This window comes from Panthera uncia, chromosome D4, assembly GCF_023721935.1.
Source record: "Panthera uncia isolate 11264 chromosome D4, Puncia_PCG_1.0, whole genome shotgun sequence".
In the NCBI taxonomy this organism is placed as follows: Eukaryota; Metazoa; Chordata; class Mammalia; order Carnivora; family Felidae; genus Panthera; species Panthera uncia.
The window spans coordinates 70,527,322-70,546,758 of NC_064807.1; the positions used below are offsets into that span (position 1 = coordinate 70,527,322).

The 19,437-nt window shown below is 40.6% G+C and overlaps 1 protein-coding gene across 3 annotated transcripts in view; it reads left to right on the forward strand.

Moving 5' to 3' along the window:
• Positions 1-19,437, forward strand: part of HSDL2 (hydroxysteroid dehydrogenase like 2) — a 69,454-nt gene that overhangs the window by 35,288 nt on the left and 14,729 nt on the right. For all 3 annotated transcript variants that reach the window (XM_049636427.1, XM_049636417.1, XM_049636422.1), the window contains exons 7-10: positions 1,961-2,155; positions 6,050-6,121; positions 13,782-13,931; positions 18,133-18,261. In XM_049636427.1, coding sequence (XP_049492384.1) covers positions 1,961-2,155; positions 6,050-6,121; positions 13,782-13,931; positions 18,133-18,261 — 546 coding nt within the window. The remainder of the gene's footprint in view (positions 1-1,960; positions 2,156-6,049; positions 6,122-13,781; positions 13,932-18,132; positions 18,262-19,437) is intronic.

Here is a 19,437-nt window from a genome sequence, read left to right on the forward strand (position 1 = left end):
TGGCTCTGAAATCAAGCTGTCAGATGTTTGAACTCTAGCTCCTGTAATCTTTTAACTCCTCTGTGCATGAGTGCTCTCATCTGTAAAATGGGAATAACAGTACTGACCTCACAGAATTCATTCACATAATGTATGTAAAGTCTGTAGCAGCATGCCCAGCATAGGCCACATTTAATAAATATTAGCTGTTATATATTTTTTTAAACGTTTATTTATTTTTGAGACAGAGAGAGACAGAGCATGAACAGGGGAGGGACAGAGAGAGAGGGAGACACAGAATCTGAAACAGGCTCCAGGCTCTGAGCTGTCAGCACAGAGCCTGACTCGGGGCTCGAACTCACGGACCGAGAGATCATGACCTGAGCTGAAGTCGGGCGCCTAACTGGCTGAGCCACCCAGGCGCCCCTAGCTGTTATTTTTTATTAATGAAGTGTCACACCAAGAGCAAGACCAGAGCTCTTGAGCTATTGGTTAAGTAAAAAATTCTTCCTAGTAAGAGACCATACTTACAAGATAGGAACAGGATGTATTTCCTAACTCTGTGCTTTTGGAGATTCCCCAAGTTGATTGTGTTGTCTTAGTAGTAGAGGTGTATGCTAAAAGGTAATCACCATGAAGGTAGGAACTTTTGTCTATTTTATCAACCCATTTGTCCCCAATCCCTACAATAATGCCTGACTTATTGCTCGATAACTATATGTTGAATGAATGTAAAGGGGTCAGTGGCTATTAAAAGCTCCAAAGTTTTTATCTTGTGGGCTGACTTATGTAAGTTCTTCCAATGTGTATTGATTTAAAATAATGGCTCGGCAATGGTATAGAGAGAACCTTATCTGAATTACTAGAAACCCTGAAACCTAAAGTACATTTAAACAAATTGACTTTCATTGCTTTAAATATAAGCTAAGATAATGTAAGTAAATTGAGATAAGTTACTGTTCACAATTTTGACAATGTATAATTAATAGTGTACTATTAATGGTAGAGTTTCAAGTTACTTCGTAAACACAGAATTTAAAAATTATACGCAGCTAAAATAGTAAAAATTGTATGCAAATTTTTAAAAATTTTTTAAATGTTTATTTATTTTTGAGAGAGAGTACACACGTGGGGGAGGTACAGAGAGAGAGAGGGAGACACAGAATCTGAAGGAGGCTTCAGGCTCTGAGCTGTCAGCCTGACAGCGGGGCTTGAACCCACGAACCATGAGATCATGACCTGAGCCAAAGTCTGACACTTAACCTGTTGAGCCACCCAGGTGCCTCTGTATGCAAATATTAATAGTAATTATTTCTGGCTAGGGGAATTATAGATAATTTTTAAATTCTTCCTTTTGCTTCTCTATTTTCTAGTATTTCCTGTATTAAAGGAAGTATCTGAACTTAAAAGGGACCACCAAAAATCCAACTAGTATTTATTGAGTGCTAATAATGCATTTGTCATTGTTTTAGCCACGAGGAATACCCTGATGAATGACAGAAACAAAATCTCTGTATTTTAATAGAGGGGTGAGATAATAAACTTAGGAAAGGAGCTTCTTATTGTAGAGTCCGGAAACAGGCCCAGAGATGTTAAAGTGACTTGCCAAAAATCCTGACATAGTTGGCCTAAAAATCTCACTCACCTGGCTTACTGCTCAGTGCTTTTTCTGTTATACCCTCCTGGCTTTCTCAACTTTCAGGAATCCTGTGCAAATTCTTGAGCATTCTAAATCAGAAGTCCAACTGAATTTTGCTGAGTCTCAGGAACCCATTCTATTGTATGAGGCAGCATTGTGAAGAGTAAGGAACATGTGTTTTCTACCCGGTTATGTCAGTAGAACATTCGGCAAATCCGTTAAGCTCTCCGGACCTTATTTTCATCATCTGAGAAGTAAAGAGATCAGCTGTCTGGTTTGTTACTTCCAGAGCCCCATTATTTGATCTGGAGTTCTCTGTATGTGTATTTGCTCTCTCCACAGCCATCCACACCGCTGCTATGGACATGCTGGGAGGATCCGGTATTGAAAGCCAGTGTAGAAAAGTTGATATTATTGCAGATGCTGCCTATTCCATTTTTAAAAAGCCAAAAAGTTTTACAGGAAACTTTATTATTGATGAAAACATCTTAAGAGAAGAAGGAGTAAAAAATTTTGATGTCTATGCAATTAAACCAGGTAATGCTTACAGTTTTTTGTTTTTTTTTTTAATTTTTTTTTTTTAACATTTATTTATTTTTGAGACAGAGAGAGACAGAGCATGAATGGGGGAGGGTCAGAGAGAGGGAGACACAGAATCCGAAACAGGCTCCAGGCTCCGAGCTGTCAGCACAGAGCCCGACGCGGGGCTCGAACCCACGGAGCGCGAGATCATGACCCGAGGTGAAGTCGGCCGCCCAACCAACTGAGCCACCCAGGCGCCCCAGTGCTTACAGTTTTTAAAAGTAGTGATGTCTGTTTCTGCATTTCCTGCAAGGAACACACCTCTGTTTTGTGTGCACGTTTGAGTCATTATAAAATTAATATGTTCTTTTAAAAGCCGTCCTCCTGATAAAGGGTAGGACTTAAAAGAGAGAAAGGAAAAATAGAAGTGAGTTGAGGGCTTTTAAAATGATATGCAGATATGGAAGGCATATCAGCTATTAGCCATTTCCAAATCTTGAAAGAAACCAAAAATGAAAATTGGTTTTTAAAGTTGGCCTTAAAATCAGAGGAAAGACTTTGTTCAAGGACGTGGAAACAGATGATACAGGAGTGAGTTTTTTACAAAACGCTGGGTGGCTCAGTCAGTTAAGTGTCGGACTTGATTTTGGCTCAGGTCATGGTCTCGCAGTTAGTGGGATTGAGCCCTGTGTCAGGCTCTGCGCTGACCATGTGGAGCCTGCTTGGGATTCTGTCTCTCCCTCTCTCTGCCCTTCCCCTGTTCTCTCTCTCAAATACTTAAAAAAAATATATAGACTCCTTCCAAATATTTGTGTCTCTCTCTCTCTCTCTCTCTCTCTCTCTCTCTCTAAATTAAAAAAGAGACAGAGGGAGAGAGAGGAAGACAGAATCCCAAGCAGGCTTTGCACTGCCAGCATGGACAAGGGCCTGAAACCCATAAACCGTAAGATCATGACTTGAGCTGAAGTCAGACACTTAATCATCTGAGCTCCCCAGACTCCCCCAAATGTTTGTCTCTTAAGTGCAGTCTCTTAGAGTAACTCACTGATAGATGGTGAAGATGAGTAAACACAATCTGTCCTTGGTACAAGGGTATGATTTGAGAAGTTCTCAAGGCCCCCTTGTTCAAAGATCATTCTTTCCAAAATTGTAGATGCTGGTGGTGAAAATGAATTCTGACTGTATGTATAAAATATTATATATATGTTTTGATGTTTTATTTACTTTTGAGAGTGACAGTACAAGTTGGGGAGGGACAGAGAGAGGGGAACAGAAGATCTGAAGCAGTCTATGCACTGAGAGCTGCAACCCCAGTGTGGGGCTCAAACTCACAATCTCTGAGATCATAACCTGAGCTGATATTGAATGTTCAACCAACTGAGCCACCCAGGTACCCCTAAAACATGATATATGTTAAATAATAGACAATATAGGGGTGACTAGGTAGCTCAGTCAGTTAAGCAGCTGACTTCGGCTCAGGGCATGGTCTCATGGTTTGTGAGTTCAAGCCCCGTGTCGGGCTCTGTGCTGCCAGCTCGGAGCCTGGAGCCTGCTTCAGATTCTGTCTCCTCTCTCTGCCCCTCCCCTGCTTGTGCTCTGTCTCTCAAAACTGAATAAACATTAAAAAAATTGAAATAATAGACAACATAGCCATAAGCGAGGGGTCTATTTACTTGTGCTAAAGTGTATTTTAAATAGGGGCACCTGGGTGGCTCAGTCTGTTAAGTGTCTGACTTCGGCTCAGGTCACGATCTCACGACTCGTGAGTTCGAGCCCCACGTCGGGCTCTGTGCTGACAGCTCAGAGCCTGGAGTCTGCTTTGGATTCTGTGTCCCTCTCTCGCCATGCCTCTCCCTCGCTCATGCTCTGTCTCTCTCTCTCTCTCTCTCTCAAGAATAAATAAAACATTAAAAGATAAAAATAAAGTGTATTTTAAATATTATTCAGTAGGTTGAGCTTCCACGTCATCCCTGTCTCTTCGGTTTGAACTGAATTAAGTAACTCTTTACAGTTTAACAAAGCCATTTTTTAAAGTTTATTTATTTAGTTTTAATTTTTAAAAACAATTTTTTTAATGTTTATTTGTTTTTGAGAGAGACAGAGAACACAAGCGTGGGAGAGGTGGGGGTGGGGGGAGACAGAGAATCTGAGGCGGGCTCTGCACTGAAAGCAGAGAGCCCAACGTGGGGCTCAAACTCACAAACTGCAAGATCATGACCTGAGCCAAAGTCTGATGCTTAACCAACTGAGCCACCCAGGCACCCCTATTTATTTATTTTGAGAGAGAGAGTACCTGTGAGCAGCAGAGGGGCAGAGGGAGAGACTCCCCAGTGGGCTCCATGCTGTTAGCACAGAGCCCAATGTGGGGCTAAATCTCACAAGATCATGACCTGAACCAAAATCAAGACACTTAACTGACTGAGCCCCCCAAGTACCCTTACAAGGCAGTTTTATATACATTATCTATTTAATCTTCACAGCAATCCTGTGAGAGAAGCAGTATTGTTTAGGGATTAAAAGCATGGAGTTTGAGAGAAGAAACCCAGGTTCAGATTCCAGTTCAGCTGCTCACTAGCTGTGTGACTTTAGGCATATCACCCACTTTCTCTGAGCTTCACTTATTTTACCTTATTGGTAAAATTAGGGGAATAATAGCTTCCATGCAGGATTTTTGTAAGAACTAAGTGCAATAATGTGTGTAATGTGTGTGTCACAGTGCCTGACATATGATACAATTGTAGTATTCAGTAGTTAATATTTACAGTAGGAAAACAGGCTTAAAGAGCTTAGTCTTTGCCTAGGAGCAGTCAGCTAATAAGTGGCAGAACCTGAACCAGATTGAGGTGTCCTGGGTCCTGGTACAATTATCACTTTAGGTTTGAAAGGCACAGGGTCATTGTGCACACAAAAAATTTTTTTAATGTACTCTTTTTTTTAATGTTTATTTAGTTTTGAGAGAGAGAGAGAGAGAGAGAGCAGAGGAAGGGGCAGAGAGAGAGAAAGACACAGAATCTAAAGCAGGCTCCAGGCTCTGAGCTGTCAGCACAGAGCCTGACATTGGGCTCAAACTCATGAACTGTGAGATCATGACCTGAGCTGAAATCGGATGCTTAACCGACTGAGCCGCCCAGGCGCCCCACTTGATACGATTTTTAATCTTAAATTTAAAATTCTGTGCACAATCGGGGCACCTGGGTGGCTCAGTCAATTAAGCTTCTGACTTCAGCTCAGGTCATGATCTCATGGTTTGTGATTTCAAGCCCCACATCGGGCTGTCTGCTGTCAGCACAGAGCCTGCTTCGGGTCCTCTGTCCTCCTCTCTCTCTGTCCCTACCCAACTCACGCTCCCTCTCTCAAAAGTAAATAAACATTAAAAAAAATCGTATCAAGCGTTGAGAGCTTAAGATGAATACGTACTATGATAAGTATTAGGATATAATAAAGACCAATGCCTTCCTGACCTCCAGTTTTCTTAATCTTCTGAGAGGGAGAGACAGAGACAGAGATGGGAAACAAGTTTCTTAATAAGGAACCCCCTTTTCTCAGGGGGCTAGGTAAGAAACGAGTCCTGAGTACTTCGGAGGGATGTAGGACAGAAGGGTTGCATGGATAGATGAGAAGGGGGCAGAGCCTCCTGGGAGGGCAGCTAGGAGCTTAATGTAACAGGTGACTCTGTTTGGATGTTAGTGATGAAATTTGCCATTGGAGAGGAGGATAACTGGGTTATGGGAAAAGTATTTTAGCTTTGTGAAAGTCAAGTAGTTTAACAGTTCTCATGGGAGTCTTTTCCATTGCACAAGAATGATTATTACAATAAAAACAGATATAATGTTCATTAAACAGGTGTTAGGAGTCTTAATATATTTAAGTTGTCTTAGTAACCTGATTATTTTTGGGGTCATTTTTCAGGCCATCCTTTGTTACCAGATTTCTTCTTAGATGAACACCCAGATACAATTATCAAGAAAGTGGAATCACGTGGTAAGATGTAGACCATACTTTATGTAGGAAAATAAAGATACTAACTTACATATTTCTTTCAGAATATAAAATTGGACATTGCTGCCTTCTGGTTTTGATCCATTGTAATTTAAACTAGAGAGTAATATGTGGTCTTGTTAATTCAAGAAGGTTGTCTTTTCCTTCCACCAGTAAGAAGTTCTTAATATATGCTTTTCATTTGACTCAAAAAAAAAATCTTAAAAAGAAAACAGACCCTTTTTTAAGATTTTTATTTCTTTTCCTTCGCACTGTGTTTAGGTATTTCATGTTGATGTGTTATTTTATTTTGAGGAAAAATGTGTCACATCAAAGTATACCTAACAGCATTCTCAGAGTTTGTGCTGTGTGACTGCTTTATTGGAGAAATTCACTTCAAAGGAGATTTTGGTTTTACTTTATTTTGCTTTTATAATTCAGAAACAATAGCCTCCCTTAATTGGTCCAGAGTTTACGTTTTAGTTTTTGTGTTCTGGCATTGTGTCACTAGCTTACTGAAAGATTTCAGAAGAAACACTGTTTAACAAATACCCATGAGAAGAATTTCTCTCATGGTTTATTAACAAGAATGGCTGTGCTTCTCCTGGGCCCTTACTTTATTTTATCTCACAGGCAGTGTGAATCTCCTAAGTGATCACAGATTCTTTAGATGGCTGCTAGAAAATTTAAGAACAAATTTCCTCTATACCTTTATAGCAAATTTATAGAATCTTATACCACAGTGCATTTTAGTGCCACCTTTTTTCTGGCTTAATCTTTTCTACCTTTACCTTATCTTTGTCTAAATTTTTGGAGATAGTCTTAAAAATTACTTAATAAAAATGGCAACTTTTCATTTGTAGCATGGAAAACTTGAAAACACATCTTATCAAAGTCTAAAAAGAGTCTAGGCTTAAGGCCAGGCAAGAGCAAAATCCTGATTTTTGTGCAGCACCCTAACCTTTGATCTGAGCTTCTCTAAATTCCAAGTTTAAATAATAAGAACCACTTATCGATCATGTATATTCATTTTGTTTTTCACCACATATTTATTGGGCACTACTGTGCATCAGACACTAAGCCAGGTGCTTTGTATGCATTGTCACAGTTAACACGAGCCTGCAAGACAAGTATTATTATCTTCATTTTACATCTGAGATCATGGCAGGTGGCGGAGCCAGGATTTAAATTTGTATTTCTCTGATTGCTAAGCCCGTAACTTTAACCAGTAAATTTAAATTGCTTTTCTAACTCCTGAATACTTAAAGTCCTTTAAATTAGCATATTTTCCCCCCAGTAATCCAACTTATTAATTTATAATGAGTTGCCATCTCATGGACTAGGCATACAGTTGCTATGATCAGCCCATTCTCTCCCTTGGGTCCTAATTACATAGGGAACAGAATCACGATCAGAAGGTTGTTTCATGACCATGGAATCAGAACAAGGGAGGTTAGATGAGTAAAATGTAAGATAAATGTTTACTGGCATCAAATTTTGATAGGAATGATTTTGCCTATGGGATCAGAATGTGTCACGTGCATTGACTACAATCCATATATCATCTCCACATGAGGGATGCCCTCAGCCTTGAGGTCACAATACTCAAATTCCTTTGGCTGAAGCTTTTCTTCCCCATATGCTGCTGGAGAGAGCGTTTGCTACTGTAGCTCTCTTTTTTTATTCCCTCTTCTTCCTTGTTCAGTCTACTGCAATTGTACTTAACATTTTCTGTACATACCTTAATATATTCATATAGTCCAGTATATCTGGCTTAGAATCTAACATCTTTCAGGTGATTGGTTAGTCCCTATCCACATCCTCTCTCTCAGAGGTCAGTGTGTATCCCTTATTTCCCAAGGGGGAGCAGCTCACCTTTCTATTAACGTTTGATTGTACCTTTTCTGGTTATTTGTGCTATGTATATTTGTTTTATATAGTGTATTTGTAATTATGAAGTATATTGTAGATTATGTTCATAATTTTAAGTGTTTTTTCTCATATTAAAAGCACTACTGTCATTTCTTCATTGATCTCCCTCCTCCCATTACAACACAGGGAACCCATAGTCTTTTTTGTCTGTTCAGTTTATTTTTGTTTTTTTTTCCTTTAGTTATACTTTTTATTGCTTCTGTTCCAGTTGCTCTGGATTCTCCTCAGAAACACTTATTCTTAGCCTGTTGTCCTTTTCCTTTCCCCTGTAGTTGTCACCATCTTTTATTATTTCTATCTTACTGTTCTTTTCTTCTGCATTCTGAGATACCTGCTCAAGTTTGTACTGTAAATTACCGGTAAGACTTTTGATGGGGCACCTGGCTGGCTTGGTTGGTAGAGCATGCGACTCTTCATCTTGGGGTTGGACTTCAAGCCCCACATTGGGCGTGGAGCCTACTTTAAAAAACAAAGACTTTTGGGGCACTTGAGTGGCTTAGTTCATTAAGCATCCAACTCAATATTGGCTCAGGTGATGATCTCACAGTTGTGAGATGGAGCCCCACATTGGGCTCTGTGCTGACAGTGCAGAGCCTGCTTGGGATTCTCGCTCTCGCTCTCTGCCCCTCCCCTGCTTGCACGCACACTTGCGCTCTCGCTTTCTCTCAAAATAAACAAACATTAAAAAAAAAAGACTTTTGACACTTTCATCTCTGTTCCCTTTGGCCTGTAATATTTATTTTAATTTTATTATATGTTTCATTTCTCATGTTCCCTCTTTCCTTGTCCATTTTATTCCATTGTCTTTTCATTCCAGCCAGTTATATATGACTTTGTGCCCTCGTTTCATATAGTTTTCATGTGGAGGAATTCTTGTGGGTTTCATAGTAAATTATTTTTAGAGGTAGATTTTTTTTCTCTTCAGAATAATTTTCCATTACTCTTGTGTTATGTTGTTTCTCATAGGCACCAGGTTATTTTTCCCCACTGCTAATTTATCTTCATATTAGGAAATATCTCTAGAGCTAGTAGAGTCAAATGACAGGGATGTATAGATTGCTTCTGGCTTCATTCCTTGTCCTTCTGGTAGAATTGCGTTCTCAGAGCTATAGTTTCTGAGTATAGTTGTGGTACCTGTTAGGCACATAGCTAGTGCCTGTGTGCAAGGCTGACATGGGAACTTCTTTTACCTCCTACTGTCCCCTTCATGCCCTGCTCCCAAGGTTCTTCCCTCCCCATTTTTATCAGTATTGCTTTGGGGTGTGTACTTCCCAGGGTGCCTCACTACAAGGGCTCCCCCTACTGTCTGCTCCTCTGATATTTGGGAGCTACAAGCTTTGAAATTGGATTTGAAAGATGGAGGCGTTCTTAAAAGGCAGCATTGTAGAACAGAGGTACAGATCCTAGTCTTCTAGTTGAAACAAGCCCAGAGTCTGGTCCAGTGGTTTAAAAATATGAAAACCTGTCTTCTTTGTTTAAGTTAGTAGAGCTATTCTTTCTCTGAGATCTTTCATGAGGCAAAGCACAGGCAGTTCCGTGTTTCTTAGGCTGACTCTGTCTACCTTAGAGTTATTGAACATTTGTTCCTAGATTCTGACAGTGATTGTTTGTGAGTCTAGGTGATGTTTAGTAATTTTTTTACATGTTTATGTAAGTATGGAGTTAGGGTGTGATGGGGGCTGCTAGTCATTATCTTTTTTTTTTTTTTTTTAAGGTTTTATTTTTAAAGTAATCTCCACACCCAGCATGGGACTTGAACTCACGACCTTGATATGAAGAGTCGCATGCTCCACCAACTGAGCCAGCTGGTCACCCCTCTTTTTTTTTTTTTTTATTTAATTTATCTTTTTAATTTACATCCAAATTAGTTAGCACATAGCACAACAATGATCAGGAGTAGATTCCTTAATGCCCCTTACCCATTTAGCCCATCCCCCCTCCCACAACCCCTCCAGTAACCCTCTGTTTGTTCTCCATATTTAAGAGTCTCTTATGTTTTTGTCCCCCTCCCTGTTTTTATATTATTTTTGCTTTGCTTCCCTTAGGTTCATCTGTTTTGTATCTTAAAGTCCACATATGAGTGAAGTCATATGATTTTTATCTTTCTCTGGAAGTCATATGATTTTTATCTTTCTCTTTTATCTTTCTTTAGCATAATACCCTCCAGTTCCATACACGTAGTTGCAAATGGCAAGATTTCATTCTTTTTGATTGACGAGTAATACTCCATCGTATATGTATATACCACATCTTCTTTATCCATTCATCCATCGATGGGCATTTGGGCTCTTTCCATACTTTGGCTTTTGTTGATAGTGCCACTATAAACATGGGGGTGCATGTGTCCCTTCAAAACAGTATATCTGTATCCCTTGGATAAATACCTAATAGTACAATTGCTGGGTCATAAGGTAGTTCTATGTTTAATTTTTTGAGGAACCTCTGTAGCGTTTTCTAGAGTGACTGCACCAGTTTGCATTCCTACCAGCAATGCAAAAGAGATCCTGTCTGCATCTTTGCCAACATCTATTGTTCCCTGAGTTGTTGATATTAACCATTCTTTTTTATTTTTTTTTTAACGTTTATTTATTTTTGAGACAGAGAGAGACAGAGCATGAACGGGGGAGGGTCAGAGAGAGAGAGGGAGACACAGAATCTGAAACAGGCTCCAGGCTCTGAGCTGTCAGCCCAGAGCCCGATGCGGGCTGACACGAACCGTGAGATCATGACCTGAGCCGAAGTCGGACGCTTAACCAACTGAGCCACCCAGGCACCCCTATATTAGCCATTCTGACAGGGGTGAGGTGGTATCTCATTGTGGTTGTGATTTGTATTTCCCTTATGATGAGCAGTGTAGAGCATTTTTTTCATGTCTTGGTTGGCCATCTGGATATCTTCTTTGGAGAAGTGTCTATTCATGTCTTTCGCTCATGTCTTCACTAGATTATTTGTTTTTTGGGTGTTGAGTTTGAGAAGTTCTTTATAGATTTTGGATATTAACCCTTTATCTGATATGTCATTTGCAAATACCTTCTCCCATTCTATCGGTTGCCTTTTAGTTTTGCTGGTTGTTTCCTTTGCTGTGCAGAAGCTTTTTATTTTGATGAGGTCCCAGTAGTTTGCTTTTGTTTCCCTTGCCTCTGGAGACGTGTTGAGTAAGAAGTTGCCTTGGCCAAGGTCAAAGAGGTTTTTGCCTGCTTTCTCCTCGAGGATTTTGATGGCTTCCTGTCTTACATTTATGTCTTTCATCCATTTTGAGTTTATTTTTGTGTATGGTGTAAGAAAGTGGTCCAGGTTCATGTCACTGTCCAGTTTTCCCAGCACCACTTGCTAAAGAGACTGTCTTTATTCCATTGGATATTCTTTCCTGCTTTGTCAAAGATTAGTTGGCCATACGTTTGTGGGACCATTTCTGGGTTCTCTATTCTGTACCATTGATCTGAGTATCTGTTTTTGCACCGCCCTCTTTTTTTTTAAGTAACCAAAATGTTCTTTCTCATTAAAGCTTACATATTTGTAGTCTACTGATTGTACCTTTCAAATATATTACTGATTTGTTTTTTGTCTCCTGAAGTTTTATTCTCTTGTGCAAAGTCATCATGCCATGTCTAAATAGTCCAGATGATCAAATTATGCAATTTATCACTTGGCAAATGTCTTTTGGGGCTACACTAAAGTTTTTGCTACAGTCTGCCACCACAGGCTTCTGGGGGACTTGTCATATCTTCTTTCTTTAAAAATTTTTTTTTTTACATTTATTTATTTTTGAGAAACAGTGAGACAAAACGTGAGCGGGGAGGGGCAGAGAGAGAGAAGGAGACACAGAATCTGAAGCAGGCTCCAGGCTCTGAGCTGTCAGCACAGAGCCCGACACGGGGCTCGAACCCATGAACTGTGAGATCATGACCTGAGCTGAAGTCGTATGCTTAACCAACTGAGCCACCCAGGCACCCCTATCTTCTTTCTTGACCTAGGTGATGATGACACAGTATATCCACTTATTGATAAGTTTTAAAAAATTATTGAAGTATAGTTGACACAGAATATTACCTTTGTTTCATAGTGATTCCACAGGTCTATACCTTATGCTGTGCATATCACAAGTGTAGCTACCATCTGTCACCATACAACATTACTACAATACCACTGACTGTATTTCCTGTGCCATACCTTTTATCCCCATGACTTACTCATTCCATAACTGAAAGCCTATGCCTCTTACTCCCCTTCACCCCTTTTTACACATCCCCCAACCCCTTTGGTAACTTTTTGAGCTATATACTTACGATCATTATTCATGCATGTTATCCATGAATAAAAAGCAAGGGCAAGGCAGTCGGAGTTGTTTGCCATGGGTGTAGGCAATAAAGAGGTGCACTCTCTAATGAATTTAAAAATAGTAAGAAACTAAAAGTTTATTTAAAAGTGTGTATCTTTGCTCCATTGGATCTTGAGGATTTCATCTTTAATATCTGTTTGGATTTTAACTTGTAAGAAGAGAAGGATTTTCTTGTTTATTTGTTTGGGTGTTTTTGTCTCTGGAATCATTATAGTGGAGGGTAATCTATATCCAGCAAATTCGGGATACTTTTATATTGCTTCTGTTGTACTATGGAATATTTTTGTGCTGCCAATTATATTTCATTTAATAACCTTTGGTGAGTTATATGGCTGGGTGTAATTTGAGTCGGAAAGTAGATGGAGAGTTCATTTTTAGCCTAGAGCACAGATTGGCCTTGGAATTAATTTAATTAATGAATTATTCTCACCTGTTTCTGGGGGCAACTGCTAAACTGCCCACAAGTGATTCCGGGAGGAAAAATAAAGGAATAGAGGTTGGCTTTGGAGGACAGCTTCAAGCTATGGCAATTGAACTGTCCTGTGGACTGCACATCTACTGGCTCGTTATACGCTGAATGGTTACGGCCAATGGGTTACATGGATACAAGTTTAAAAACACTATAACCTCCATTCCCCTGGCCTTATATTTCTAGGCAGGGGTGGGGGGGCTTTCATGAGGCTTGTAGTCTGATCTCCATCTTCATCCAATGGGGGGGACCAGTCTGATGAAACTGGAAGAGGAACTAATTTTGTGTGGTTTAGACTCTTGTGAAGGTTCTTTCTGTCTGAGCAGGTTGTCCCCAGTTTTCACATGACCTGTACTTTTAGAGGCATTTCTAAGCCCTGATGGGAGGAGGCAAATTCAATCCAGGGGTGAAGGAACTAAGTCAAATTTAGAAGCAAAGTTACTAGGAAGTTCACTTGGCTGTTAATTCAAGCTACAATCTCCAGTTCAGCTCTGCTGTTTACATGGTTGATGTTCTGATCTCCATGGTACTTACTCTAGTGTCTTTTCTCATTTGGTTTTAGAACTCGGAGCGGATGATAAAGGAGTGATTATTACTCCTAAAACTCCCAAAAGTTTGTTTAGGTCCCTTAAAAAAAACCAAAAAAACAAAAAACACTATTGTTTAGTAATGGTTTGTTTTTTTTCAACGTAATCTGAGAGTCAGCCTTTTACCTGGAGAGTATAAACCAACTGATGTGTAACTGATGTATTTGGATATTATTTCATCAGGTTGACTTAACACTTTGTCACCAAATATATTTAAAGTCATTTTGGTCAAACAGGTCTAATTGGTGGCAAGTCTCTTTTGCTAATTAATTAATTCTGTGTGGGGCCTTACACTGCCTAGGCTTTAAAGACATTTATATCAATAATGTTTTATAGGTGCTGTTCCGGAACTCAAAGAAGAGAAGCCACAGCCACCACCAAAACCACGTTCTGGAGCTGTGGAAGAAACATTTAGAATTGTTAAGGACTCTCTCACTGATGATGTCGTTAAAGCCACTCAAGCAATCTATCAGTTTGAACTCTCAGGTAAAAATCATATCTAGTAATTTGGCACTTTTGTGAAACAAAGTAGGGTATGTCCCTTGGCAGAAAATCAGCCTCCAGTAGTAATCACCTTGATAGTTGGCTGTATCCAGAACCCTTAACCCTAGAATGTAGACATTCAAGAATAGCAGGGTGCCTGGGTGGCTCAGTTGGTTAAGCGTCTGACTTTGGCAAACCGTGAGTTCGAGCTCCGTGTCAGTCTCTGTGCTGCCACCTCAGAGCCTGGAGCCTGCTTCAGATTCTGTGTCTCCCTCTCTCTCTGCCCCTCCCCGACTGTACTCTTTCTCTCTCTCTCTCTCAAAAATAAATAAACATAAAATTTCATTACCTATACTGTCAGTGTTAAATACATTTTTGGCATATGTAATTGAGAGAAAATCCTGTTTAGGAGGGCATGTGGATCATGACAGGCAGTATAATACAGTAATTTATCATTAGCCGTAGCACCTTACCATTTTTATCTTTGGAATTGTTTAGGTCAGTCTACATGTAGTCAGTTTTTTCAAACTTCTCAGTAGTTTTCTTCTCAACATAGTATTAACACATATTAATGATAGTTTTGAGAACTAGCTACTTTAGTCCCATTGAATGCAAACTTTGACATTATCAGTTCTTTTATCCTTTGCCTCCCCTGTTTCATCTCTTCTTCCTTTTTACCCTTTAGAACCCATGGTCCATTGCTTTAATCACTCTCTTGCCTGTATCCTAAATTTCCTGAACTTTTTGTGCTTATGTCACCATCTGTCAAAAGCCTAATCCTGGATGAATCACGTTATGTGACTGCCCCACAGTTGCACCCAGGCTGCCAAGTCCTCCTGGAGAAATGGAAAAAACCCATCACACCACCCGGTGGATCTGTACCAGTAGAAATTCATCACTGGGGCACCTGGGTGGCTCAGTCAGTTAAGCATCTGACTCTTGATTTCAGCTCAGGTCATGATGTTACGGATCATGAGATCAAGCCCCCCATCAGGCTCTGCACTGTCAGAGCTTGGATTCTCTCTTTCCCTGTCTCTGTGCCCCTCCCCTACACGTGTGGGCTCTCTGTCTCTCCCTCAAAATTAATAAACATATAAAAAAAAAGTTCTTTAAAAAAAAAGTAAAGAAATTCATCATTGCCCTTCTTCAACTGGGGTCTAAGCAGTGCCTGAGAATTCTCTATTTCTGTAGTCAAGCTTACTGCCTCATTTTTTGCAGTAATTATTTTATTTTATTATTTTCTAACTTTTTAAAATATAATTTATTGTCAAGTTGGCTAACATACAGCGTATACAGTGTGCTGTTGGTGTTGGGGGTAGATTCCCGTGATTCATCACTTACATACAACACCCAGTGCTCATCTCAACAAGTGCCCTCCTCGGTGCTCATCACCCATTTTCCTCTCTCCCCTGCTCTGCTGCCATCAACCCTCAGTTTGTTCTCTTTATTTAAGAGTTCCTTATGGTTTGCTTCTCTCCCTCTCTGTTTGTAACTTTTTTTCCCTTCCCTTCCCCCATGGTCTTCTCTTAAAGTTTCTCAAGTTCCACATAGGAGTGAAAACATGGTATCTGTCTTTCTTTGGCTGACTTACTTCATTTAGCATAATACTCTCCAGTTCCATCCACGTTGCTGCAAATGGCATCACTTCATTCTTTCTCATTGCCAAGTAATATTCCATTGTATATGTAAACCACATCTTCTTTATCCATTGATAGATCCATCCAGTTGATAGATATTTAGGCTCGTTCCATAATTTTGGCTATTGTTGAAAGCACTACGGTAATTATTTTTAACCTTCTCAGTGTTCCACAAATCTCCCAGCTCTCCCTTCACCACATCCCTGCCAGTGTCAGCAGATAATCCCACCTCCTCTTTCACAGAGATAATAGAAACTTGCAGACAAATTGCTTCAGCTTCCTGCCATCTGATATCAAATCAGCCATTATGAGCATCATTCTTTCTTCCTTCCCAGTAGAACAGAGTTCATCTCTAGATTCATGCATCTCAAGCTTTTATGTTCATATTGATCACCTGGGATCATGTTAACATGCAGAATCTGATTTAGCCTGTCTCCAGCAGAGTCTGAATTCTGCATTTCTTTTCTTCTTTTTTTTAATGTTTATTTATGAGAGAGAGAGAGTGTGCACAAGTGGGGGAAAGGGAGAGAGAGAGGGAGACACAGAATCTGAAGCAGGCTCTGAGCTGTCAGCACAGAGCCTGACACGGGGCTCGAACCCATGGACCGCGAGATCATGACCTGAGCTGAAGTCAGATGCTTAACCACTGAGCCACGTAGGCACCCCCACAGATCACACTTTGAGTAGCAAAGCTGTAGATCCCATGTCCTGTGGCCTCCTTAGGGACATTGTGCTGGTAATTATGCCCTCTCTCTGACCTGCTCATCCTACAGCCTACTCTCTGGTAGTATTTTAACATTCTCAAAGTCCATACCATCTTCAAATCAAAACACAACCCCCAGCCCCACTTCTGCCTCCACCATTCTTCTCCCTTTTAAGAGCCAAACATATTTCCATGTGCACTTCACTCTGCTCTGGTATATTTCTCCATTCCATTGAATTTGCTGTCACCAAAGTCCTCAGTGACTTCTATATCGTCAGTGGGCCTTTGTCATTCTTACCTTGTCACCACTTTACAGCATCTGAAACTGTTGACCACTCTTTCCTTCTGGAAATACTCCCTTCCTTGACTTCGCTGATAGCCCCTCTCCTCGCTTCCTTCCTCTGTCTGTAATCATCGTTGTCAGTTACAGACTTGCCCTAGAAAACCTCAGTCACTCAAATGGCTTCAATGACCATAGGAAATGATTACTCAGGGGAGCCTGGGTGGCTCAGTCGGTTGGGCGTCTGACTTCGGCTCAGGTCATGATCTCACAGCTTGTGAGTTCGAGCCCCACATCGGGCTCGGTGCTGGCAGCTTGGAGCTTGGAGCCTGCTTCAGATTCTGTGTCTCCCCCTCTCTCTCTGCCCCTCCCCCATACTCACTCTCTCTCTCTCTCTCTCTCTCTCAAAAAATAAACATTAAAAAAAAAGAGGAAATGATTATTTATGTATCTATATTTCTAGGCTAGTCAGACTTCATTTGACATTTTCCCTTGGCTGTCACAAAAATGCCTCAACAATCTGAAAATGCCTAAAACAGCACACCATTCCCAACACCTGCCTCAAACACTACCTATTCAATCTGTTTTTCTTCAGTAGTCGTCTCTCAGTAAAAAATACACCAGTTTTACCCAGTATCCTGAGCCAAAAATTAGCAAACCATTTTTATGCACTCTCCATACCTTTCCTCATCATATTCATTTACCCAATCTTGTGTTTCTTATTTGAAATTCTCAAATAAGCCTACTTTCCCATATTCCCTTTGTCACAGTTCTGGTCCAGGCATACATCCTCAAGTTCCCAAACTACCCCAACACCATCCTAACTTGCCTTTTGCATCCTCTTCATCCCTCTCCGGTATATTCTCTGCACTGCTTTTAGGGTGATTTATTGAAAATACCAGCCTTATGTCATTCTCCTTCCGTAGCCTATCCCTTTAGGATGAAGTCAGTGAATCTTTTACATGGCTCACTGCCCCCCCCCCCCCCCCCCCCCCCGCCCTGCATCTGGACCACTTCATGAGCTCATCTGATGCCACTCTTCATTCTCTTTCTGCCTTCAGTCCCAGTATACGTTTTTCAGTTCCTCATCTAGCTAATTCTTACCTGACTCTTACTCATTTTAAAGTGTTTACTTATTTACTTTGAGAGAGAGAAAGCATAACCAGGTGGAGGGGTGGAGAGAGAGGGAGAGAGAGAATCCTAAGCAGGCTCCACACTCAGCATGGAGCCTGACACAGGGCTCGATCTCATGAACTGTGAGATCATGACCTGAGCTGGATACTTAACTGACTGAGCCACCTAGGCACCCGCTTACCTGACTTTTAAATCTCACCTTCCGCTGGTCTTGCCCGACTCCACATTAACCTTCCACTTCTTCTTGTGTAAGAACCATGTTACTGCGGAGTATTCAGAGCCTAGCCTAGTGCCTGGCATGTGACTACTTAATGGATATTTGCTGAATTTGATAGAGGCCTGAGGGTTTTAACCTGGAAAAGAGCGTTTATTTTAACTGTAGCAGTTATTAAGTTTAAGAAGAACAGGGCTACTTTGGCATTTATTTTTACATCTTTATATTTTGTGTAGGTGAAGATGGTGGAACGTGGTTTCTTGATCTTAAAAGCAAAGGTGGGAACGTTGGATATGGAGAGCCCTCTCATCAGGCAGATGTGGTGATGAGTATGTCTACTGATGATTTTATAAAAATGTTTTCAGGTGAGTTTTCAATTTTATGAATTTACTGAGTGTTTAAGGAGACTTTAGTTCCAACTTGATTCCTTTCCAAATAATCAAGACTTGTTTTTGTAGCTGCAGACCCTTAGCGACTATTGATGTTGAAGAGCACATAGTCTGCAGAAGGTGATTCTTACTGTTTGGTACCTACTCTTACGACTAACCTCTCCTGCCCCTTCTACTTCAGCCAACAAGTGGGAAGTAGAAGTCAGAATTTCCTTTTTTCATGGCTGAGAAGCCCAAAGATAATATTAGGAACGGAGACGTAATTCAAGAGGACTTGTAGGTGGGCTTTATTTGTACTAGTTGAACTAAGAAACCCTTTCCGAGAACACCTGGGACACCAAAGGTGCTGCACTCAGCTGCAGCCCATTTGTTGAGAGTAAGGTCATATTTCAATCTTGCCGTGACTGTAATAGGAAACAGTGGCCCTCTCCCATGGCCCCATGAGCCTGCTTTCTGTGGCATCCCTAACCAGGAGAATCTTCTTCGTAGTTTTCCACTCTGCTCGTGTACCTCTTAACTGTGCCAGAAAACTTTAAGGGTATTTTTTCAATTTTCTACTCTTAGAACGCTACTCCAAACAGTAATTATCACATGTATTTTTTAGAAACAACACTTTAAACCGTTACAACATTCTAATCAAAAAGATTCACTTAATGATCTATAAGTGTTATTCATTCTTTGCTCTGTTTTAATCTTCAGAAATTGAAGATCACAGTGCATACTCCGTGCCTTCTAGGTCTTGCTTTCCATCTCCAATCCAGGGTGCTAGTGGCCTACATACTTTATGAGCCGATCTGTGTGTGTTACTAATGGTTGAGGTCCCTTCAACTTTTCCTTTTTTTTTTTTATTTTATTTTATTTTTTTATTTTTGGGACAGAGAGAGACAGAGCATGAACGGGGGAGGGGCAGAGAGAGAGGGAGACACAGAATCGGAAACAGGCTCCAGGCTTCGAGCCATCAGCCCAGAGCCTGACGCGGGCCTCAAACTCACGGACCGCGAGATCGTGACCTGGCTGAAGTTGGACGCTTAACCGACTGCGCCACCCAGGCGCCCCTCCTTTTTTTTTTTTTTTTTTTTTACAGTAGTAGTAAATATCCATGGTACAAAAATCAGAAAATACACTTAAGAAAAAGCAAAATAAAAATACTTC